The sequence below is a fragment of the Fringilla coelebs genome, assembly GCF_963513975.1.
Source record: "Fringilla coelebs genome assembly, chromosome: 11".
NCBI classification, from domain to species: Eukaryota; Metazoa; Chordata; class Aves; order Passeriformes; family Fringillidae; genus Fringilla; species Fringilla coelebs.
In genome coordinates, this window is record NC_140037.1 from 19651486 (window position 1) to 19677474 (window position 25989).

Sequence of the window (25989 nt, forward strand, 5' to 3'; positions counted from 1 at the left end):
TACCTGTATATAGAATTTAAACCATTAATTTACACATCCTCACAGCACCATCCCAGGAGCTGGTGCTCAATACTGTGCCACACTTGTATTATTCATGAGCTTCAGACAGAATACCATTAGCCACGTATCCCAGCTGAGGAATAAGTTGTTCATCCTTGCAATTTTCCCTCCCTGGCACCAGCCTCTGGAATCTCGTGGGATGAGGATTTCCATCAACATCCACCAGGAATGGAGGAGGCATAAGGTGTGGAGCCTGTTGAGTCTGCTCATCCAGCACATAATTATTGGCATCCCGGATCAGGGGCCGGTAATCCGTGTGGAAGAACATCTGATCAGGAATCTGAAAGAAAAGCAATTCAGGAAATAAATCAATGGCCATTTGCAGCTGTCTTGCTGCCCTGGAATGGCTCCCATAAAGCACAACTCCTACACTTAGGATCAGCACAAGGAATGTTATGACAGAGAACAGATTCCTACCACAAATGTGGTTTATTACCAAGGCCTGATGCAGAAATTCAACAGTAAAATAGGCCAAGAGAGGTGGACAGAGAAGTTAATGCTGTTCTCCTCTATCTATAGAGTCTCTTGTCTAAATCTTTTTGGTTTAGATAAACAGCAACTGCTCCATGACCTAATTATTATTTTGTCTGGGGCAGGTTGAGGGAATAAATTGTAACACAAATACTTCTAAGACAAAATCAGGTCAAGACAGGGAAGAGTTTAAAATTCATTCAACCCACCTTTTCATAATATTTATTGCATCCAAAACCAAATAGTAGCAGATGTCCATGAGAGTCTGTGCAGGCAAAATGCTGCCCATCTGGTGAGAACTTGCAATCAAAAACAGCTCCATGGCCTTGGCCCTCAATCTGTACCAAGCACAGAGAATTCCTTTCACAACCAGACACTCTCTATAACAGCATTTTCACACACATTTCCCCCGTGCTCCTCATTCTGTGATTTCTCATCTCACTCAAGACTGATTTATACTTTTATTTATTAGAGTTAAACTGAATAACAAAGTAAAACTTCACATTTTCTCTCTGTCCTGAAATTTCAGCCCAACTTTTAATGTATGTTCTGGAACAACCACCTGGAAGTCTACATTTGCTGTTAATGGCAGTCATACGGCAAGATCACCAAAGATCTCAGAGCTGTACTGGCTCTGGAGGTATTTAATGAGATCTGCTTTTGTCTCAAGACCAGTTTTATGAAAAAAGAAAAAAACAAACCTTCTGTGATCCTTCTTACCATGTTAAAGTAATTGCGAATTTTTGTTCCTTTGTCTATATCCCAAACAAAAATATTCCCGTCGTGTCCCGCCGAAAGCACAATCCTTTGGTCAAAGGGATGAGCCTCCAGAACAAAAACTTCATCATCATGACCCTGCAACGACAGCAGGGGGAAAAAAAAGCAGTTTTATTTCTCCATGTGGTACCTCCAGATGTGCTGGGAGTCACTCAGAGGACATCCCAGATCAGGGAGTCACCCAGGACGCCTCAGTTTACTGGAACTGTGCTTGGTCACCATTCCTGCCACAGGTTTGCCCCAGCACTGCTGAGATGGGAAGGGATGGGGAGGAAGGACACACCAAGGCACAAATGGAGCCTCCAAAGGGTTCCCAGCAATCACCAGGATCCTGCACATCAGCTCCTGTCCCCATGGTGCACCCTCCTCCCAGCAGGCAGGGGACAGCTGGATACTTCAGCACCAAACCCTTGCCATGAGAACGGCGATGAGTTCAGCCTCAAATCAATCTCAGAGTGAACTACATGCACTTGGCACTCCCCCCTGGAACTGTACTCACAGATAAGCTGTGGAGAAGCTGCCCTGTGGACGAGTTCCACACTTTGAGGAGGAAATTGTTGACTGCAGTGATGACGGTGGCATCATATCGATCCCAAGCCACCATGGTAACCTTCAGCTTGGTGACCTTGTCCTCTCCAGATGCCACATTGTTTCTAAGGAAATCAGCAATTTAAAAAGGAATAAATCAGTAACTACATATGGAAACACTTAGGAGAGGTAATTCAGTATGAAATTTGGGGGAGGATGGATCACAGGCACCTCTGTGACTCTGGCTAAGGCAGGAGAATGAAGGATGGTTCTGCAGTGGTAAAAACCAAATACAGGAAATATTCAGTGCCACTGAGATTTATAGAGCTCAATTTCCTTAAAAAGGACATTTTCTCCTCTTTCCTAAGCCATCATCCTTCCCTACCCCAATTTTTCCTTTCAGCTCTATTAGGCTTTTTCCTACAAGGCATTTTTCTTATCAGTCATCAATATCGGTAAACTCCAGGATGAGCAGGAACCTGCTAAATAAATCCAACTCACACTTCCGACTGCAAACACTGCAAATGCAACCACTGAAATATGGAGAATTCTGCAAAGCAAGTGCCTAATGGATTTCTCCATTTCTGCTCTTTGTTGTTGTGAATATTCAATTACAGGGCACTTAAAGAAGTCACTTGAGGATATCAAAAAGAAAAACTCAAACCCCTAATTGAACCTGAGAACCAAACGCTAATTTCACCTCTTACTTGGAAACCTAAGGTAGAAATACAATGTTAAGAACCATGCTGGATATATATATAAGCAAATGATCACTGGGGCTCTACCAAAACCTCCTTCTGTGATACAAATCATTTGACATTCTTATTTCATGTGTAAAATACTAAATATTCCTCAACCATTAGGATAGGGAAGTACCAACAGATTATTATTTATCTGAGGGTGAATTAACTGTGTAAGTTGACAAAGCCATGACATTTTCAAGAAATGCATGGAAATCAATTTGAAATGGAAGCAAATAACCAGTTTTCAATATAATGGAGGATTTAGCTTGCAGGTAAATTTGCCCATGAGGTGTGTTCTGCTTGCTCTGCTTTACCCTGTCATTTTTGTAGCCATATCCAGGACCAGACTCTTCCAGTCATGCTGATGGTAGTGCCAGATTCTTGCTGTTCCATCCCTGCTTCCACTGACAAATCTTAAGCTGTGGGGCAAAGGGGAAAAAAAAAAGCCATGAAATTCTGAATAAAGATGGTTTCATCCCCACATGGACACCAATAAATTATACATACAGACTTAGAAGTGTGTACTTGTGCATCTCTACTTCTCTCACTCATGAGGTTACAATTTTCCTCTCAGATACTGGAGGGTACAAGGGAGTTTCTAGCCCACAACATTAATTACATTTGGCTCCAGCAGCAGATGGCCTTGGAATGACTTCAATGTCGTAATTCATACGAGCTGCACATTCCCTTTTTAATGACATCAGCAAATCCCTGGAGCAGCTCAGAGTGGCAGCAAAGAAAGGGAAACTGAGTGCCAGGAGTCTGGCATAAATTATAATGCATTAACTTAGGGATAGGGTGAAGACAGGCAAGGGAAAAAGCCAAATGGAGCACAAGGAGGTTGCCCTGCCTATGGAGCTGAACAGGAATATTTTAATTTTTACCCCCTCCTTATTTAAAAATTTCAAGTATGCAACAAATGTATTTAACCACATCATAATTCTTTGGCCATCGATGTCACTGAAATAATTTTTGTTGAGAAACTGGGAAAAGAGCTCCCCAAGTAATACATTCTCACAGGATGGCCAACACCTTTGGAAGTATATTCCATTTATATACAAACTTAAAAGGCAAATCTACTCAATTTTATGAAGTAATTGTTTCGCCTTTTCAGTTTCTCTGGTCTGATTTTTTTCACTGTGATGAAAAAGAGTTTGAAAATGCTTGTGACAAATTAATTTTCTTCTTAATTTTACTTCTTTATATTAAAATTAAAAGGAAGATACACCTTTTCCACTCAAAGCATTGTTACAGAATATAATTTTCAGTGAGTGTGTGACCTCCTTCCCTCTCAGATGGCTTGGAAGAACTGGGGGTACAATTATCCCAGCACATTCCCACATAATTCCACATGACAAAGCTCTCCAAGTACAGGTGCACAGCTACAGCTGGGCTTGGAAGGCTCATCCCTTAAAGGCACATCCCTTAAACCTCCTGCCCAGCAAAATAAGGAATAGGAGCAAAGATAAAAACATCTATATTTACTAACTTTTGCTTTAGACTACATTGATTATTCTTCCTCCACAGGCAACCCCTATGGGGGCAACCTGGGAAGGGTCTTACACAGAAAGGTTATAAAATTTGGGTTCCAATTTGATGTTTGAAAGAAAAACCAAATTAAAAGCACAGTTACAGAACATTTTTGTTGTTACAGCAGAGGACAACGAGTTCGAGCTTGTGGACATGACACACATCTTGCAACACACTGCAATAATTTGTCCAAGATTAAGCCAAGCCCACAGGCAAATCTTCCTGTTGTGCCAAATTTTCCACAAAATGTTGTTTGGAAAATTAAATATCATCACTGTCAGGTCCAAAACCCAGCACTCACCTGTCACCGTTGTTACAGAACTGCACTGCAACCACTTTGTCCTGAACAGGAGGGAGGAGAACAACAGAAGTGAAAAACTCAGCCTAAAAGATCTCCTAAAATCAGATCAGCCTAAAATCTCTAAGAGATTTTTATTTAGCAACTAAAAAAAAAAAAAAAGTCAAAAATTCAAGTACAGAAAAGTTTAAGTTAAAACTTCACCAGACAAATTGTGTTAAACACTGAAATAGGAAACTTCAGAGAGGTGGAGGTTTCCTGCAATTTTTACACCTAACATGAAAGTGCATCAAAAAATTTAACCTTGGCTTTATTAACACTCACAAATCATTGAGTAACAAATGTTATATTTTAGACATAATTTTGCCCTTTTTTTAATTTGCCCAATACTTGTGCTGGCTCCATGATTTGCTCTCCTTACTCCTACTGATGTCTCTATCTCCTGGTAACTGGGATTTGTTTTAGGGGGGGGCTGACAGCTGTCTGCAGGATTAAGAGAGGATTTAAAGAAATTAAAGGAATTACAGCTTCTTCCAAACCTGTTCAATACAGAAAACATCCTTTTCTTTTGTGAGCAAAATACTTGTTAGATGAGTTGGCTTGGAGACTTCAATGTGAGAGCCACAACTCCCACTGAAGATCAGGGAATCAATTTAGACCTTGGGCTTAATCCATAAAATGTTCCCAAGGTGGTAAATTTATAGTTTGAATTTTTATGGGAACCTTTCTGCATTATCTGAAAAAAAAAAATGCTTTTAAGCTTTATTTTCTAAATGAGGTTACCATTGTGATCCAAATTTTGACAGCACAGTCCAAATCTGAATTACTTTGTCTTATGTGGATTTACTAAACATTCAACAGCAAGTTTAATAGGAAAAAATGACATTGTGCATTAAAACTGTTTAAATTCCTCATTCCAACACAGAATTCTTTCAAGAATAAGGGAAAATCACCTGGTCCCTCACTTTTCTGGGGAAAGAAGTACATGAAGCCTACTTTGCACAAACCTCTTGCCTCAGAGGGATTTAAAAATAAACATCCCACAAATTTCCAAGCATTAAAATACCACAACCTTGAAGGCCAAACAAATTCTAGACAGTAAAAAAAAAATTAAAAAAGGATGTACAGAAATCAAGTTCCTGAAATGAGGAAAAGGGAGGAGGGAAAAAGAGATTTTCTTTTGGATTTGCCTCTTACCGTGTGAGATTCCAGCTCAGCCATTTTCTCTGGAGATTCTGAGCCCAAATAATAAATTCTTATCACGTGGTCAGTACTCCCTGTTGCAATGAACATGCCACCTAAAACAGAGAATTCTCTGTGAGAAGAAAAGTCATCCAAGGAACAACTTATTTTAACTTCATTTATTTTAATTTGCTGCTTTTTCGTTAAAGCAGCAAACAAGTTTTCAACAGAAAATTTCAATATAAACATGTTGAATATAATATTTAAATGCAGTTTCAATATCTGCTTGACACATATCAGAGAAATTATGTCTGAGTTGGGATGCAGTGATTAAGGTATTTTATTGCAATTTCTTTACAATATTGCTCACAAAGGGCACTATTGTGTGATTTACTGCATTGAAATGGGTTTAGTTAATTCTGGATTTCTGGCTTTAAAAAGGAGTTTGGCTCTACAAAAGTTCTCAATTTCAAAAAGCAAATTTAATGAGTAATTACATAATTTTCTTCGTAAAAATCAGTATTTTTGCTCATTCAAAGCTGCAAAGGAGGTTTGTTAGGCTGAGATTTTCCAATAAATTGAATTGATCCTCTTAGAATTCAGCCAAATTTGGAAGATTAGCAAAAGGGTAATCTTTGACAGAGAATTTCCACAACTTTTCACTCAAAAACTTTACAAGATAAAGTCTTAAAAGGATGTTACAGAGAAATATTTCTGATGTGTAAAACAAGACACTGAAAGCCTTAGAACTGGTCAAGATATTTTAGCATAAATTACAGGGAAAAAGAGAAAGAGCTTGAGGCAGACACTTTGCAGGGAAGATTTCCAATAATCACAATTTGACAGGAATAAAATTAACTGGAAAAGGGTTTAACACTATTTGTATTTGAAGAGAAGTAACAGAACTGTCAGCAAAGCCCCACATTCATGAAACAGCTGATGCTGGACACATACCAGAACTGAAAGATGAACAGGAGATCTGAACACCAGGCCTGGACCTCTCTGCAAACTTCACAGGACGATCCCTACAGGCAAAACACAATATTTTTATTTTTTCTTCTTTATTCAACACAAACAGCTCCCTGCAGCTCAGCAGGTTGATGTCAAACTTATCTTAAATCTCCTAATTTTTTAATTCTCACCTAGATTTGCTGGAATTTATTTTTCATTTTAGGAATTTCCTTCTTCTCTTTAATAAGAAAACAGTAATTCTCTAAACTGAGAAAATTATTGAACTGATTTATCATTATCCTCACCAATTCAAATCTAATTGAAACAGAGCCTGCCAAACGATTATTCCAATAGCATTTCCCCCTGATTAAATATGGGTTCGATGACATGTACATATGTACATTCTTCTGATTAAAAGCAAATTAATTCTTCTGCCTGTACACTTTGGACAGGGATTTAATCTTGAATGTAAAAGCTGGAATTTTTTCTACCACTTTGGCTAGCAAAGCACAAACATCAGAAATAACAACCCCAATCTCTGGAACCCTTTGGGTTCCAACACCACAGAACCCCAAAGCACTCCTGCCCCACACACCAGTTTATTGAGCAAGAAAACACCCTTATTTCATTATCTCAGCATTCTTCTCCATGCCAAAATTAAATATAAATTCCTCCTTGAGTTCAAACAATTGTAATTCTCTCAAGAGTCTCACTTGAATTTCATGGTGTTCGCATGCCACTGCCAGAAGCAGATTGTTCCGTCGGCACCAGTGGAAGTGAGGTATCGAGTTGTTCCCTTCCTTGCTGGAGAGAACTAAAAATAAAAGTTGTAACAATTAAGCCAGTTCCTATTTTCTCTTCTTTCATGCTGGAAACTTGTTGACAAGAATGTTTTTCACTAACACATTAGTTTCTCCCCAGGAGTATAGAGAGTAGGGGTAAGCACAGAACCTGAACTTCCATGAAAATAAAGCTGAGGAAATGGAAAACACCTACATTTTGGTTAGGAATTCTTTGTTTTTACCACACAAAGGAAGTTGGAGAAATGAAACAAGCCCAGCCCTGTAAATGGGACAAAACCAGTTCTTTCTAGGATAGAACTGGATCAAACATGGCAAATACAACTATTCCTGCATCCAAGCCCAACGAAGAACAGCTGCACAGCAGGACCTCCTGTCCTCTATCTTCCAAAAACTCTCTAAGGAGTGGGAAAGCTTTTTATTCTTGATTTCATAACTGCAGCAATACCCTTAATCCTCAGTCTACCTAGTAATCTGATAAAGGAATCCAGCACTGCTTCCTCAAAAAGCAGTGACTGATTATATTTTAAATTATATTGTGAAACTCAGTTTTACAAAGAGCTTGAGAGAAACAGACACGCACAAACACATACACATATATAAATATAAATACATAAACATGCAAACAACTAATACATCAGTTATAAAGCCATTTCTAACACAATCACTTTTACATGGTTGAAATCAGACAAAACTGGAAATGTAGGGAAAATGGGGAGAAATGAGACTCCTGGGGAATACTGGCATGATGGAGAAGCCTGTGCTGAATCCAAGGCAGCACCACTCCAGGAGAGAGGGATTCTGAGCCAAACAGCCCCACTCACTCTCCCCTCTATGTGCATCACCTGCCAAATTGCAGGGATTGTCTTTTTCATCCTGGAATTTTGTTTTTTTGGAGGCTTCTGCCTGGCAGTTGTGAAGTTGTTTTAAAGAAAATCTGCATTTGCTACAACATCCAGAGCAGCTCTTTAAAACTAAGATAACTAGGAAACAAAAAAAAATGGGGATTAAGGAATTTTAACTGATCCTTCTGAAAAACAAATATTCTCAGTGAACACAAGAGTGCTGGGTCAGGTGCTGTGCCAGGAGCACCACCAAAGATGCCAAACACGAGTTGAGCCAAGGAGATGCTGCTGCTCTCTGAGTTGCTCTAGAAGAGCATCAGAGCTCCCATTTTGCAGACTTAAGGAAGCAGCAGTGGGATCACACAGCTAAAAGCACATGGAAACACGAGGATGCTCCTCTGGGCACCACAGGATTGAGTTAACCAGGAAAAACCCCCTTGAGTTGGGACAAATCACAACCAAAAAGATCGATTTTCTCCTTGGCCGCCACAGCTCTTACCACCATTCTAATGGAAGGGTTTAGGGGAAAAGCCCATCAGTCCTCACCTGTATGGAAGTGATGGAAGCTGAGTGGCCCTGCAGGACTGCCAGGGGGGCACAGGTCCTGAGGCACCACACCCTGACCACCTTGTCACAGCTGCCCGCGGCCAGCAGCGTGTTCTCGTAGTTGACGGCCATGTCCGAGATCTCGGCCGAGTGGCCCCGCAGGGTGGACAGCAGGCGCCCGTCATCCGTGGCCCAGATCTTCACCAAACAGTCATCTGACCCCTGGAATGGCACAGGAATTCCCAAAGGTTACAGAAAATACGGGATAGGTTCCACTCATGTCACACACGGATCACAGGGATGGACAGGGATCCCACCTCCCGTGAACTGACAGGACAACCCCGTGGGATTCCACTGAGATCCAATTTTAGATCCAGTCCTTCCCTGGGAGGGTGGGGAGGCCCTGGCACAGGTTGCCCAAAGAAGCTGTGGCTGCCCCTGGATCTCTGAAAGTGTCCAAGGCCAGGGTGGATGGGGTTTAGAGCAACTTGGGATAGTGCAAGGTGTCCCCGCCCATGGCAGGGGGTGGGGCTGGAAGACTTTTGAAATATTCCATCCCATCCAAAGCATTCTGGGATTCTGTGAACTGAGTCAAGGATTTCAATTTGATAAAAGAGAATCATGGAATGACAGGATGGTTTAGGCTGGAAAGGAATCTATTTGGAAGGCAGGGACACCTTCCACTGTCCCAGGTTGCTCCAAGCCCCATCCAAGCTGGCTCCAGGGATGTGGCAGCCACAGCTCTTTGAGCACCTTGTGCCAGGCCCTCAGCACCCTCATAGAGAAGGATTTCTTTCCAATATCCCACCTAACCCTCTCCTCTGGCAGTGGGAACTCCTCCTTGTCCTGTCACTCCATGCACAGGGATTAACAGCTAAAAATGCAACACTCATTTGAAAAATCTGTTGATTTTTAAATATGCCCAACAAAAAGCAAAGGGCATCACCACAGCAATGGATGTCACTGCATTCTGAAGAAAAACTTGAAATAATTGTCATGTATTCACTGACACACTACAAACCAGGAAGGTAAATTTAGTAGAAAAGCAACTTACAGCTGAACAGAGTCACATCTCCATCTCAATCAGTGACTGTTGAGGAACTCCAGAAAGAAAGAAATCAAACCAAACAAAGCAATCTTTGAGAAGAAAAAGGTCTAAATTTTAAACTTACTGTAAAAATTCTCCTCCCACTGCGATCAAAGGCTATGCAATAAACAGAGGAGAGGTGCCCCAAAATCCTCTTGTGCATCTTCATGTGTTGGTAGGTGGATGTTGGGAACAAGTGGCTGAAACGGCCACATCCAGTTAATTGCCTGGCAGAAAGGATATGAACTGGGAGAGAAAAAAGAAGCAAAAAGAACAGTGAGACATGAATTTTGTCCAGAACTCAGAGTAAATAAATATTAAATCAAATATAGTATTTATTAATGACTTTATTATTAGAATCAGTAATAAATCTGAACCTCATCCACCTTATCAGAACATTCTGTCCAGTGTTATAAAAAGAAATCCCGCTCCTGATGGAGCCTTTCAGTACCCACCACAGGCTGCACACGCTTCCTTACCAAAAATATAAGCAGAATGAAAAGCTCCCACCACAACTGGGAGTTATTCCAATGTTCAGTTCATGAACAGGTAACAGATACATTTATCCTACATGGATGTGGAAAATCTTTTAGGAAACTCTTTGAAGTAAAGAAATTTAGGAAATTTAGGAAATTGCATTTTACTAATGTCAATTACAAGAAGAGTATAATAATAGTTTAAGTGTCTTTTTGTGATAAAAGAAGTGATTAAAAAAGTGATAAAAATCTTTTCCTGGAATGGCTTTCAGATCACATATGGGGGCCAAAGGACTTCCACATCCACATCCTTGCATTCCCATGGCAGTGGAATTGAAGAACAAGAAAGAGGTGGCACTGATGGAAAACTCCCAGTGGAGGAATGGCAGGGAGGAGAAAGAACTGCAACCACAACAAACTCCTTCCTGTTTCCATAGCCAGCAGCCCTTCTAAGAAGAGCCTAAAACCTGAATGCACCAACTCACCCTGTAAAAAAAGCCTTTGACTGGATGCACAATTTGAGACCATTTTGGGGTATTTAATTTCACCAATCCTCTCCTATTTCTATTTTCCCTAACTTATCCTCACTCACAGCACTTGAACTTTGGATTTGAAAGTTCTGAGAGGGTTTTTCAGTGGCACTTGAGGATCTAACAGAGCTGTGCTGGTGGGTTTGTGGAGTCCCTGAGATAGCAGATCCCCTGCAGCAATTCCTTATCTTCCCCTGCACCTTGATGTGGGCTGGGCTTCACAGGAGCCCCACAAAGCTCCTTAGTGCCTTTCACTCCTTCAGCTTAAAAGTCTACTGAAAAACTTGAGCCATTTCTTAATTGTCTCATGATATCACTGCCAATCTACACAAAAAAAGGTCATGGAATATGTTAAAAAATTAATCTACAAAGTCAAGAAGTGCCATTTCAAAGAGTTCCTAACCCGTAACTCCTGGTGTAAATTGATACCATTGAAGTATTTACACACAAGCAAGGAAAAGAAATTGTTTCCAGCTTAAAAAAAAGCATTTTTCTGTCTCAGTTTTAGGCTCTGAAATGTGGATTATTTTTAATCACTCAAAGCAATTGAAACACGACACAAGGGAAAAAAAGCTGCATAAAAGATGCTTGCAAAAGCCATCAGGCTCCAGCATAACCTCACCTTCAGTCAATATTTGCTTTGCATGTAAAAACACACATTCAGCAATACTAAAAAGCAAAACACACTAAAGCAAATTAATTTACTACCTACCTACTATTCAATTGATACCTAATATTATACAGGGCTGTTAAACCAAACTGTCAACCTGAGCAAAATAAAACTGAAATTTTATACTCTTTTTTCCTACCTCTAACACAGAGATCATGCAGTGATAAATGCTCAAGGTACCTCAGCTTTGCTTACACATTATTTTATTTACTCTTCGAGTATGACAGCTTAAAAGCTGAATTCTTAAAAAGATTACACCTCCCTTTCCCCCACCCTGCGTGCCAACAGAGACGTGGAATCATTCAGCAACATGGTGATTCTGCCATGCCTTTCAAGGTTTCAACCATTTCAATACATATATATTTATATATTTAAATACATAATAACAGTGTATCTGCCTGTAAGCAATTTCAAATGGCTTTGAGTATTTTTTTAACCACATGAAGAACTGTGCGAATCAAAAAGATACATTCTCATGTCAAAATATTCCTAATAATCACAATATTTTCTGTGTCTCCCTGCAATCCTTCTGAACATTTACCACTGCTGTTTGTTGTAAATCCCATGAAGGAAGCACCAAAAGGCACCAAAATCCCACAGTTTTGGCATCTCACTTTCCCCGTCGATTCCCAGCCTTGCAATCAGTTCAGCTTCAGCGGATATGAAAGTAATTTCTTCTTTTTTTTTTTTTTTTTTTTTCTGTGTTTATTTCCCTATTTGCACAATGGGGATAAAACTTCTCCATCCCCCATGGATAATTACCAAATAAAAAGCCCTGTTTATGAAATGCTTCAATCAGAGACATCCAGAACTATTGTTGAGCCATGAGGAGCAACAACTTTATCAAGGCAACAGCATCTTTGCACAAAAAAAACTATCACTGCTTCAAAGGAACAAAGCAAACATTCTCCATTCCTGTATTTTTAGGAAGATTAATACACAATATCTAAATAGGGAATTACCCCCACATGACAAAAATCCCTGTCAAGTTTCCTTTCTACAGCACAATGAAGTTATTGTCCTCCTAAGGCCCCAAAGCACTAAATCCCAACAATTCCCACATGGAGAAATAGCAACTTAGTAACCCTAAAAAATTTTACTAACCTATCTATCTCATTAACTGATGTATTTCATGCCACACTGGATGTAAGAGCTGCCAAGTCCACCCCCTCACTATTCCCTGCCGGGAAAAACTTTCAAGACAGTTGTTTCCCATAAAAAGGGAGGAGATGCAGCCTTCTTGATAAGAAAAGTTAATTTTGTCCCAACACTGAAGGGCCACCTCAGCTCCTCCAGCTACCAACTTGTAAAATACAGGTATTTTTCTCTTTTTTTCCCACAGTTAGTGGTCCTGGAAGGCCACACCCTGAGGAAAACTGCAGTGCTTAAAAGCTGACAACAGCCATTCCCAAATCACAATTTACCTCACATTCTACTATAGCTAACAGCACAACATAACAACTCTTGCAAGAAAGCACCTAGGAAGGATAAACCCCAAACCCAGCAACAACAACCCACCAGTGAAAGCTGGATTTAAAAAAAAAAAATCATCAGACAAAGCCCAGACCTCAAAGTTAAATCACAACCTCAGAAAGAATTCAAGCATTTCAGTGAGGCAAAGTCACTGAGCAGCACCAGCTGGAATTCCTGCTCTCCCTATAAACCCTTGTCTGGATCCACTTTTTGCAAGGAAAATTAGAAAATGGGAAAACTGGTGCAAATGTCTGTTTTAAAATCAGTTTCTCAGGGGTGATGAGTTCCTATCAGACTGTTTAACCTTTGCAAGAAGCAGTGTGACTTTGTAATGAGGACCAGGATTCTGCCTTCATCACAAATCCGAGCAGGGATCGGGTACCACTCCCGGGAGAGACACAAGGTTCCACAGGAATGCCAGGAAACAAACACAGTTGGCTCCCACATGGAAAACACCTTCTCAGAGAGAAGAGCCTGGACCAAAAAGAGCCTGGACCACGAAGAGCCTGGACCTAGGAAAAGCAGCAAAAGCACAGCATGTTCCAGCTCTGGGAGCTGCTGACCTCATGGAACTCATTTCCAGCACAACCATCATTGATTCCTGACCTCATCCCAGCGCTGCTCCTTGGCAGGACCAAGGTACCTGCATCACCTTGGCTGTGAATTTCCACCCAGCTGAAATGCTTATTCACTGAGACTGTGCTGAAAAGCTCCTGCTTCCAAATTTTGTGTTGTTTTCACTAACAACAGCTGCCCACAGAAAGATTTCCATCCTCAGGTTAGAGCAGCTCTTAAAGAGTGAGAACAACCTTTTTTCTAATCTGCTCTGAGCTGCCTGCAAAAAAAAAAAAAAAAAAAACCCTGACAAAATTGAAGTAGCATCAAAAGCAGGTTTATCAAAGGGGAATCACTCCCAGTCCTGAAGTACTGCATGACCAGTCTTTCCACTTTCTGTCTGGAAGAGCACAAAGGGAGCCCTGAAAGCTCCACTGCAGCAAAAGCTGCCCAGAAAGGCTCGAGCAGACTCTCCTCCTCCATGGCATCCTGTTGGCAGCAGGAAGCTCTGCCAGTGTTTTCCCTCCCTGTCCCACTCCAGCAGATCACCACATCCCTGGGAATGACTTCCACAGCTCAGCACTTTCCCAGAGACTCCCCCAGCCAGAAGATGCCCAGCTCTGCACAAACACGCTGAGAAAAGGCAACAAGGATTTCCTGCTCCACTTCCACTGCGCAGGACCTTTTATTTTGGATTATGGACCACAAGGTCCCATGCCAACCACATGGAAAGGCAACCACTGCAACTCCCAACTCCTGCAGCTGGGCCCTCCCAGGTAATCCCATCAGTGAGCCCACTCTCTCAGCATTTATGGTGGAAAGCTTAAATCCTTATCACTGGAAGGGAAACGATGTGAGAATACTCCTGGCTGCTCATTCTATACCTTATATGCCACTTTGCACAGGTACTTAAACAATCACCTCACTCCTGAATACACAATAGTGGGTGTCTTCTACTTCAGCCCAACTCCTTCAGCAAGCAATTCCAGAAAAGTCCATCTGCCTGAGCCAGCACAGTGTGGGAATCCCCAGTTATGCCAAAATACCAAAGAGGTTGGGCACACTTCGTCTTGTACTTAAGACACACACACTGCAGCATCTCTGGCTAACACCACTCACCAGGGAAAAAACACCCATTTTGCACAAAGAGACAAAGAATTTTCTGCCCTCCTCTTCAGGATGAACAGGGAATCCCAAAATCAAACTCCTGCCTGAAATCAAATCCTTATTTTAATATTTATGTACATTTTCCTCCCCTAGTAGTAGTTTATGTAGCTACATCAAGGACTGCATTCTTCCAGGAATCAATACTTATGTAAATGATTTCCTGCCTATGAAAGACCCTTTTCCACATAATACCTTTGCATTTCTTTAAAAAAAAAAAAAAAAACAAAACCAAACAATTAGGAAAACACCCAAACAAAAAAATTATACTGTTCTTTAATTCACTAAATAGTTACCAAGCAAGCAGCACAGTCCTTTGCCATGAAAGCATGACAAATGCTGAAGTCCAATCTGCCAGGATGCCTCATTAATAATACCACATATTCCAAAAACACCCAGTCTGATGAAAGAATTGATCCAAGCATCCGTGCAGAAATACAACCAGAGGAGTTGTGTTCAATAAATCTACAATTCAGACTATTAGTAATCCATCAGCACAACTGCTCACAGTAAATTAACTGCAGAACCAGCCTAAAATAATAAATACACAGACAGGGTAGAAACAGAAAACTGCCAACACCATCCCTGCTTCTCCAAAGGGAGGGAGGATCCATAAGTGAAAGGACTCCCTGACAAACCAGGAAAATGTATCCATTTGCACAGAGATAAAATGCCCTAAAAAGAAACAAACCAGGATTTACTTTTATGCCTGCAAGAATCAATTTTTTTTGCTATAAAAACAGTTAATGAAAGTTCAAACCATACAAGGCAAACACTTGAGTTTATATAAAACAGAGCAGCTCTGTGATGAGATGCAAGCTGAGAGCCCACATATATCTGAGTTTTATACAAGTTCTTTATCTAATTGTGTGGACAACTGAGGCTGAAGGAACACAAATGTTGCTTTGGTGATTATTTCCTTTTCGGAGAGGGATGTTGCAAGCAGTCTGTTTTCTGTCATAATCCAACTGAAAGGAATTCTTGAGTCAAAGAAGTTCCCTGGGAGCCAGACGCTTTGTTCTGGCTAGGATTCCATGATGATTCCAGGATTCCATGCTCCTGTGACCATGCCCATCCTATCTTACAACCACATGTTTATATTACGGAGGCATATCATAAAAAATACTCCAGCCTTTTCCCTCCAAACAGCCATGCAAAACATGGCTACACACACTATGGAATATCCAAGCCTGAATTACACAAAAATGATCCTATTGTCAGGGAAAGACCTATCTTAGATTAATTCATTATGAAATGTCAGAGAAAACATTAATGCAAACCCAGATGAGCGTTTTAATCAGTGAGAGGAACTTTCTGTGGGACAGGAATGAATACAGAAAGGAGAGCAGAACCTTTTATGGACTTGCAGACTCACCCACGTTTGGTGGTTTCCCGTAGTTCACGGGGAGTTCGGGGGGTCGGCCCCTGTGCAGAGCCGCAAATGCAGATCCTTTCCATAGTGTGTGTCTGAAATCTGCACCAGCAAGAGTGACAGGGACAAGAAATAATCAATACATTAAATAATCAAGAGATCAAGCACCACTCCCACCAGCCCAAAATAAGATTTGTCTGATTGAACAGTTTGTCAGATCCCTCATTTAAAGACTGCGGCTCTTATTCCCAGTCTCCCAGCAGTGTCACTGTAAATGGTTTCAACTTATTTTTGCTTAATTGGGGTGATTATTGACTCTAAATCCTTGGAGAGAAAAGTGAATTTAAAAAGTGGGTGCACTTTATATTGAGGCCCAGCTGAACTCTGCCATGTTTTCCTTCTGCAATGCCAACACTTAAAGCACCTCTGCTTAGGAACTGCACATTTGAGATTTCACATTTTGCTGCTTAAAAGTGAGAGAAGTGAGGGTTTTTTCCAATAAATCTGTTTTCCTGCAATATGTGGCAATGTGCCCTCCTTTCAGATTTTCCTCTGCACCCCACCCCCCCAAAAAAATCATTGTTTTAAAGTGAAGACTGCTCTCTTTAAAGACTCTCCAGCCCGCTGCTGCCAACTGGCCTCAGAGAGGCTCCTCTCTAGAACAATAGTGATTTTTCTGAGGCTGTTCAAAGTGCCTCAGAAATTAGACCTGGATTTCTTCCATTTCTGGCCATCTGGAGGGAGAGAAATGAGCTTCCACGGTGAGTAAGTGCTGAAACAGAAGGACAGTGCCGCAAGTTGGTGGATCTGTGTAGCACCATGTAGGTCTCTGAACATAAAGTGCACAAGCTGAGGTGACTCAGAGGCTCCTGAGAGCACCTTCTGATTAAACCCCAAACTGCTGCACAGAGTATTAAATGATACTCATTAAAAACAGCACTCAGACTTCCTAAAATAGATCCATCCACCTAAACCCTTCTGTTCCCTTGCAGAAAAATGTTTATTTTCCTCTTTACATTTTGCTGCTGTTTGCTTCTAAGCTGCAAACTGAGTGTGAAGGGAAGGAATGTTTCTCTGCAAACCTGAATTTCTGCACCTAATTACAGCAAAACACAGGCAAAACAAGACTCAGTCCCAAAACTCTGTAGGGCAATGTCTTTGGGAACAGCTCATCCCTCCAGGAGATATCCAATGGATCAGCAGATGCTCGTCAGCATCACGGTGTGACTTCACAGGATGCAGGGAATTAAGTGCTCAACTGCCACCAAAACAGGAAGGTCCTGCTCTGCCATCCCTCCTCCTCTCCCAGGATGATGCTCCTCCTCCTGTGTCACCTCCAGCCCTGTGATCCTTTTCCACCAGCTCATTTAATTCACTACAACAAATTTTGCAACATCTCCGCTCTCTGAATCAGCACATCAGAGGATCAAGGAAGTTCTGGCTCCTGCAGGGAGGAAGTGGCAGGGGCATGGAGTGAGGAGGGAAGGAGGAATCACTTCAATAGCAGATGGCTCTCAGATCTCTTTAGTTCTAACACAAAACTGCTCTCAGGATCATTCTCTCAAGCAGAGAGAGTTTTTCAAAGGTAAAAGGACTGGTGCTCTCTTCATGAAAGGAATGGGGGCTTTTAAATTAACTTGAAGCAAGGACAAGCAGGAATTGTCACTGAAGAATCAGCCTGGTCTTCTGCTACTCCCTAAATGCTGCCCCAAATGCCACCACCCTGTCCTGTGTCTGCATAGGCAGGGAGTCAAAGAATGGAAAAAGCCAGGCTGAAAAACAGCTCAGCTCTGTGATTTTAGACACAGATGTGTGTAAACCTATATGGAAAAAATGGCATTTTTCAGACAAATCAAACCCCTAATCCCATTCACATCATTTACACAAACACCAACACACTGGGGAAGGAGGCAGAGGAAGTAACAAGATCAGGCAACTGTAGGCAAGAATTGCTTAAAATGGCATTTCAACTCAAAATATATCCAACAGCAACAACTGCATTTTAAGAAGAAAAAAGCTGGCAAGCACAGGAGACAAAGAAAGGCAAATGCAAACACACAGACATCCTAACAGGAATGGCAACAAAAGGGGGTTAATCATTAAAACAGAATTCAAGCTCAGATAAATCGAGAATCTCACCTTTTGCTGCCCTCAGGAGAGACTGGCGCCCGACACCCAGCAAAGTCTGCACCCCCAGGACACTCTGGGGGATTTCCTTGTCCAAGAGGGGTCCAAGCCTCTCACAGATCCTAAGAAGATAATCTGGAGGGATGTGTGCATTGACAGCCACCTAAACACACAAACAACACAGACATTTGAAAACTGCTTTATTTTTCCTTCTACTTTGGTTTGTATTTAAGTGTAAAGTTACTGCAACCAAGCCTAAACCCCCTGAAAACTCCCCCAACATTAATTATACTGCATTTTGAAGTGGAGTGTTGCAAAAGTCACACCAGAAATTTCAGGTTGTAACGGCTTAATTGTAAATTTAGGATATCCCTTAATAAGAAACAAAAATACCCAGTGCAGTGCTCTGCTCAAACAACTTTTTTCAAGCCTTTTCTACCTTTCAGTTCATTCTCTTCCCATTTTTTGCAGAACTGAAACACTCTTGCATTGACATCACTGTATGAAGCACATGTGGAAAAGAATAAAAACCTAAAAAATTGCCTAAAATCCCTAAATAGAACCCTAAAATCAATACTCAGTCTCCTCTTCCCAGCTCCTGGGAGCAGGTACATTTAAGACCCACATGTGTATGCTCCAATTTTGTCATGTTGGGAGAATATCCTTTATTTTTCCCTTTGGACAGAGACTGCGTGACAACAGTTTTTCTGACAGTCTGTTCAAACAACAAATAAATTGTGCCTCATTATCCAGCATGTCCTGCACTGCCTGACCCCCATATTTACAAACTGGCAGGAAAAGCTGCCCATCAGAGCTCCTCTGACACAGGACACACAGCTCCATCCACCTCTTTTCATGGATCAACTCCTACCCAGGTCCCAGGGATGTGCCCAGCTCCTGCCCCAGCACACCAGAGGGAGTGTCAGGCATCAGGAAGGAGGAGAAGGTCTGTAATTCCCTCAGCCCTGCTGCCAAAACATTGTTCACTCAATTGTGTCATCAAACAGATTATTAGCACACGTCATTGGGATTTTTTTTTTTTTATTCTAATTGGGCAACAGCAGTGGAGCTACAGGACCCAGCACAGGCAGGCAGGGCTGGATAATGTCACCTCCTGCACCATGAGATGGATCAAGACTGTCCATAATTCAGATTTTAACCAAAAAGAAAATGGAAATATATCTAATTAAATATACAAATTAGCAGTTAATTAAATATGACTAAAAGCTCTTCCAATGTGAATGGAACTCTTGGAGAAGAGACAGGTTCCTCCCTCTACTCATCCCTCAGTCACTGCTGGTTAAATAATCATCTCATCAATCATGATGATTCTAAAGATCCAAAATCATCATTTTTTCAGTGCAGGAATGAGAAGCCTGATGAGTGCATTACCATGTTCTCATTACAAGATTTTTCATCCTGTGAGTGAGCATCAAGGAATGACCCTGTGAATTCTCTCCTGCTCTGACAGGTTTCTCCAGTCATTTTAGCTTTTTTCCCTAAAATCAGAGTTCTGAAATTATATTGGCACCTTCCCAGTATTACAACCAGGGAAGTTCAGTGCAGGAGCATGAATTGTCTCTCACTGTAAATTATGGGATATAACAAAAGTTGAAATGCGAGAAAAGGATTATCCAAACTCTGGTATTTTCCTCTTATTCTGACTCATTCCTGAAACACTATAAATGTGTTTAGGCTACAAAATATTTTATGATGCTGCAACAGCCTCCCTTCAGTGTGTAAGATTTTTGAAAGAGAAGTTCTAGAGAGAGAATCTGCAGTTAAGTAAAATCTGAATATGAAATTCTTACTTCCATCTCTGATAAGCAGCAACAAGCCCCTCAGCCACCAACTGCCAACACACAGTGATGTATCAACCTTAAGACTAAAAGATCAAAAAGACCAACCAAGAAGCTCTGAAGTTTTACTTCCAAAGCAACCCAAACCCAAACCATACCATTCTCACTGGAAATGTAAAAAATCCAAACCATTTTCTCAGTGCAGCACAGCAAACACAATCCCCTGTTCACCCTGGAGCTGGTTTGGGAGTTTCACCCTATTCCAGGCCTAGGAAAGTGCTGAATTAAGCCTGGCAGCAAATATCCCACTGCAGAGACAGAGCCCAAGGTGCTCCACAAGCATTCCTGACTACCTCCAAAATGGAAAAGGTCCAGTTTTATAGGGAATAGCAAAGAGCAAACACTGACACGTGGGGCCTGACAGCATTCCCTGATCACACTTCCTTCCCTGCACATTTCCTTGTTTCTACAACCCACAACAGCCCCAAATAAGCAGCCCTTAATCTGAATATTAGCACTGCTGTTACTAACAAACAGCTCCATAGGCAGGCAGCAAGAGCAGCAAATTCTCCTGGTGATTTTTTTCCATAATAACTTCCAGAAAAAAATGCTTAAATCACAGCCCAGAGCTAAACAAGCAATTCTATTTTCAGGTTCCCAGAAGAACTTGAACCAAAAATCCTTCTTTTCACCTCTGAGAGAGTTGTAAATGGATTTTAAGTATTTTTCTAGAACATGAAGCTGCAAACATCCAGCTGAAAAAACCAACATTTCCCAGATCAGATTTTCCTTAAAAGAAGCATGGAAAAAGGCAAAGGTACAGCTACACCTCTTCGTGTGTGCTTGTCCAAACCCCATGTGGCAAAATGAAATAGCAGCAAGGATATTATCAGATCCTCAAATATATTAGAAAATATTTTGAAATATAATCAGAAAATATTTTAGAAAATAATCAGAAAACTGGAAAAAATTAGAGATGAGTAATACTGGTCCAAACCATTCATGTTAAAATAATGCAGAGCTGAAAATGTGCTAAGTGAGAACAAATGCTGCATCTTGGGATAAATCATAAAGAAAATATGTTTTGTTGCCTTAGGATGTGAAAAATCCTATAAAAGTTAAAATATGAGAGCACAAGAATGCAATGGAACCAGAGAGTTCTCTGACACAGTAACCACACAGGTACAATAGATCTAAAAAGTGAAAGATTAAGTGAAGCAAATCTATTATTTTAAAAAAACTCTCCTAGTCCTGACTGCTTGAGCCAGGCTGAGATAAGCTGCTCCAGTGATAAGCACAAGGAAAGATCTATTAGTGAAGTCACGTCAGGGCTGGGAGAAATTCAACCCCTAAACCTGTTCATGGTCCTGTGGTTGGAAGCATCACCTCAGACCACGAGCAGAGTCCTCCCTGGAACTGGGACAAGCAGCTTCTGGATCCCTGAAACAAAATCCCGTGGTGTGACTCTGATCCCTGTTTGGACAATGCCCTCCAGCACAGGGTGGGATTCTTGGGGTGTCTGTGCAGGGACAGGAGCTGGATTTGATGATCCTTGTGGGTTCCTTCCAAGTCAGGAGTCTGTGATTCTACAGCTGCTGACAACTTCTCCTCCAAGGAAGGTTTCAATAAACAGGGAACAAACAACCAAAAAAAGACTCTTTGTGATGAGTGCTTAAAGTAAGATGTCTGTCTTGACAGAGATGGGAACCAGGGAGCTCTGGGAACCATCTCTTTGGGGAAGCCCAGTGGAACATCTCTTCAAAGCACAGATTGGAGGCAGGAGCTGCAGACTGGAACGAGGCAGCGACACGGCCCTTGGGAGGCTGCTCTGTCCCCATTCCTGCTGGGCCTCAGCACTGGACTTCTCTCCTCCAGATAGTCATCCAACACTTCCCTCATTTGCCAAAATAACCATCAATTAAGAATCCACTGATAACTGTATCAAAAAGCAGTGGAGGAGGCCAAGGGGCCAAGGCAGCTGAACAAGCAGGAAATTACTGACGACCTCAAACAGGGAATCTCAGCAAAAGGAAGCTCAGACACTGGACCTGCACAGGATGCCAGCAATATGCAAATAGACTGGAAATAAACATGCCTTTACCCACTGGGGTCCCCAGAGAGAACAGGTTGGAACGACCATGCTACAGATGATATTTTCCTGAGGTGACAAAACCGTAACATCTCTGCTCTGCTAATGCTGGGATTGGCAGGATCTATAAATACCAGCACCTCGGACTCAGGGCTAGTTTTAAATCAATGCAGATGGGCAAGGCAGGAACTCGGAGCCAAATCCCATAAGCTGTTCCATACCAGCACAGCCGCTCATGGATGCAAATTCCCCACTCTCCAACAACAGCTGATTTTCTGTTTTGCCTGGAATTACATGTTTTTCAGCGCAGAGCCCAAACCCAGGCTGAGCCAGAAGACAGCCCATCAGAAAGTCCTTAAAACCAGAGCAGAGCCAGTCACCTTTATCAGGAATAAACAAAGATAATGTGGAACAGCAGGTCACTGGAGACTGTGCTGATAATCGGAGTCGTTCAGCTCGACTCATCTGTACAGCAGCTGACTCTACACCGAGCTGCTGGGGCTCATTTAAAACCAGAGCACTAATTGCCTGCAAGTTGGACACACTTCAGACCTTCAGAAGGCTGGGCTGGATGGGGCTTGAAGCAACCAGGTCTAATGGAAAGTGTCCCTGCACATGGCAGGGGGCAGAATGGGATGGGCTTGAAGGTCCCTCCCAACCCAAACCAGTCTGGGATTCTGTGATTCTGAGATTCACTGACCCTCCCCTTTACAAACACATCATGTCTCAAGACCACCAGCAGGAAGTGAGAAAGTAAAACCACTGCGGAGTACATCTGAAGAATTCAGCCTGGAGAAGAGGGAACTGAGGCGAGTCATTGGGGGCTGCAGCTCCTCCTGAGGGGCAGCTCCAATCTCTCTCCCTGAGAGAGGGAACAGGACCCAAGGAATGGCTGGAAGTGTGTCAGGGACATTTAGGTGGAGATCAGGGAAAGATTCTTTCCCCAGAAGGTGTCAGTCACTGCCCCAGGGAACGGACACAGCCCCAAGGCTGCCAGAGCTCCAGGAGGGTTTGGACAATGCTCCCAGGGTGGGATTGTTGGGGTGTCTGAGCAGGGCTGGGAGCTGGACTGACGGTGCCGTGTGTCCCTTCCAGATCAGGATACTCTGTGACTCTGTGATTACCTAGACAGGCAGCCACATGCTGCAGGCAAGAAGTACTCCAACATGAAAGTAAACAGGAAAAACAAAGGGAACACAAATGCACATAAACTTGCATTCTGTGTGGTTTTGCTCTATAGGTACAATTCTTAGCGCATCTTGAGTTACTTGTCTGCCCTGTGATACCTGATATTTAAAGTAAAAGATTAAGTTTATTTAAAAAAAAAAAGGAACAAAGGAATCTCAGTGAGCTTTCAGATCTTGCCTAAAAACTCTAGTGTGAAGTGGGAGTAAACATTCCCTAGATAAAAACCATCCAGTGGCCATTGGGCTGTTCCATCTTTATCACTCCCAAAAGCCCAGGAGCAGTAACAGCATACTCACTGGTCACAGTATTGGCATATTTTCTGAAAAACACCACTCAGAACCTGAACAGCCACACTGATGATAGAAAACAAAGCTGAAACACCAGAACAAGAAATACTCTGTCTGAATATTGGGCACACAAACAAATCAGACTTCTCTGTGTTATAAGCTCTCATGAATTCAATTACCTGCCTGACCAGAGTAGCTGCACCACCCAGCTGAGATTATAAACGATTTTGGGTTTCTGGCTGTAAAAAGCAGAAACGGGTTGAAAAAAGTCCCTTTACCTCCAACTGCTGGCATCTCCAATTGAATTTTGGTTCATTATGTGCCTGAGATAATTAAAAAGAAGGTCGGAGTGCTTTGTGTCCTTCACAACCCTGGCTCTGTTCTGAACACGGCATTCAGACACCCAGCCAGCCCTGAAGTTGAGGAGCTCAGGTTAATAAACAATCATATGCAGCCAAAAGTCCAAATTCCAAACACAGCAAACCCCAAGCAATGACGGAGAAAAGGCCTTTCTTCAATATCCTTAACACTCTGAGGATTCACAGACAGAAACTCAGTTCATCCCACCTGGCATCAACCTGTCTCACTGCAATGATTCATTTATAATCCTGTTCCTTACCGTAAACCATGAGAAACAGTTAAATAATACTAGATAAAAGAGCAAACTAAAAGCATGGGTTAGTGCTGATTAGCTTAAGATATAGGAAAAAAAAATCTTAAATTTAATTTTGAGTTTATACAGAAATAAGAAATTTCCCATTAACTCCAAAACTTATTTCAAAATGTTTTTTCTCTCTTCTGAAATGTTAAAGAAAAGTACATGTTCACACACATATTTAAAAAAAGATTTTAAGGTATTAGGCTTTTATATCTGTGCCACAGAAAATGAAAGGAAAAAAATTTTATGTTAATCAAAGTGATATGTAAAACCACTTTGTCTGACGCCAGACTTCACAGTGGCACTGCAAATATTCCTCCTGGATATTGAGTGCAGACAGCCCACAGTTGGATTTCAAATTCTCTAGGAAGACGTGAGCACCAAAATCTATAGAAAGCAGAAGTTACTCTATGTCTGGTCACTCAATTTACAGTCCCGGAATTATCCACAAGAGATGTTAAGAAGCCCAGACTCCACCTGAAATTCTGCACAGGCTTTAGAAAGGGAAAGGCAGCTGGTCCAAAGGTCTCCTCTGGGCACAAGGAGCTCTGTCCACACCTGAGCTCCTACAATATTACTAAAGTGGGAAACCAGCTCCCGAGCCAGATGCAGAGGAGTTTGAGCAACAGTCATAGCAAAATCCCACGTCACTATTGCTCCATGGGAGCTGGGAGAGGCCAGGACGTGCTTTCCATTCCTTCCAGGTGAGTGCCAGCGCTGGGCACAGGTACCAGGGCTGTAAACGCTATGGGGAAGTTTACAGCCTTCCAACTGCAAAGTGCTACATCAGCGCCACACGTCATTGCCCAGAGCTCCCAGGAATGACACCAAGGCCGCCTGGACCCTTTGGAAAAGGACTGGAACAGCTTCAGTTTTGTCACTTTCACACAGACACATCTCGGCGGGTGCGGGGCCAAGGGCCACCCCCCACCCCCGGCCTTGCGGAGGGACTGACCTTCCTCAATGACACACATTCTTAGGGTTTAGCACTCAGCAAAAGCAGCCACTCCGTGTATTTCACAGGCATTTAACAGCCACAACACTACACTTCCCAACCCCTCCTTTCCTGCCTGACAGCAGGCCCAGACGCCGCGGAGAGGGGCGGGTTTCGCGCAGGCCGCCGCAGGCCGGGAATCCCTGACCCAGCCCGGCAGCGCCGGGCCCGGCGGCACGTCCGGCACGTCCCCCTCGCCGGGCCGCGGCAGCGCGGCCGTGCCCGGCCCGGAGCGGGGCAGCCCCGTGGGCGAGGCGGCGGCGATGGCGCGGAGGGACCGGGGGGGACCCGCGCCCCGCGCCCCCCGCCCCGCCGGCTCCGCCGCGGCGCCGCCGCAGCCAATCAGCTGCCGCCTCACATCGCCGCGCACCGCTCCCCGCGTTGTAAGGCGCAGCGCCATTGGCCGCGCCGGGCCCCGGTGCGTGCCCTCGGATAACCCCCGGCCCCACAATAGCGCGGCGCGGCCGCTTCGCCGGTGCTACCGGGCGGCCCACGGGGGTCTCACCGGCAGCCCCCGGCCCCGCCGCGCCTCCGCTTCCTGCCCGCCCCTCCGCTCCGCACCCCGCGGCCCGCCGCGGCCTCGGCGGGGCGCAGCCCGCAGCCCTTGTGGGGGACACAAACACACACACACACGGGGCGAAGGGGGGGGACGCGGCGCCCGGTGCGGCGGCGGCGGCGGCGCGGAGGGAAGTTGTCGGAAAAGTCAAGAGTGAAACTTGTCTCACCAGGTCCTCGAAGCTCCGGCGGTGCTCCTTGCCCTGCCAGTCCAGGCGCCGCGGAATGAGCTGC

General features: G+C 43.0%; 1 protein-coding gene across 1 annotated transcript in view; it reads right to left on the reverse strand.

The window, feature by feature from the left end:
- Nucleotides 1–25989, reverse strand: part of BRWD3 (bromodomain and WD repeat domain containing 3) — a gene marked incomplete at its 3' end in the record, with an annotated part of 44014 nt that overhangs the window by 17271 nt on the left and 754 nt on the right. Inside the window, exons 4-17 of the mRNA XM_084212963.1 lie at nucleotides 25926–25985; nucleotides 18198–18348; nucleotides 16062–16160; nucleotides 9904–10064; nucleotides 8732–8953; nucleotides 7254–7354; nucleotides 6544–6614; nucleotides 5605–5705; nucleotides 4411–4451; nucleotides 2894–2998; nucleotides 1808–1961; nucleotides 1252–1386; nucleotides 741–869; nucleotides 115–340 (exon numbers count right to left, since the gene is read on the reverse strand). Of these exons, the coding sequence (XP_084069089.1) occupies nucleotides 115–340; nucleotides 741–869; nucleotides 1252–1386; nucleotides 1808–1961; nucleotides 2894–2998; nucleotides 4411–4451; nucleotides 5605–5705; nucleotides 6544–6614; nucleotides 7254–7354; nucleotides 8732–8953; nucleotides 9904–10064; nucleotides 16062–16160; nucleotides 18198–18348; nucleotides 25926–25985 (1756 nt within the window). The remainder of the gene's footprint in view (nucleotides 1–114; nucleotides 341–740; nucleotides 870–1251; nucleotides 1387–1807; nucleotides 1962–2893; nucleotides 2999–4410; nucleotides 4452–5604; nucleotides 5706–6543; nucleotides 6615–7253; nucleotides 7355–8731; nucleotides 8954–9903; nucleotides 10065–16061; nucleotides 16161–18197; nucleotides 18349–25925; nucleotides 25986–25989) is intronic.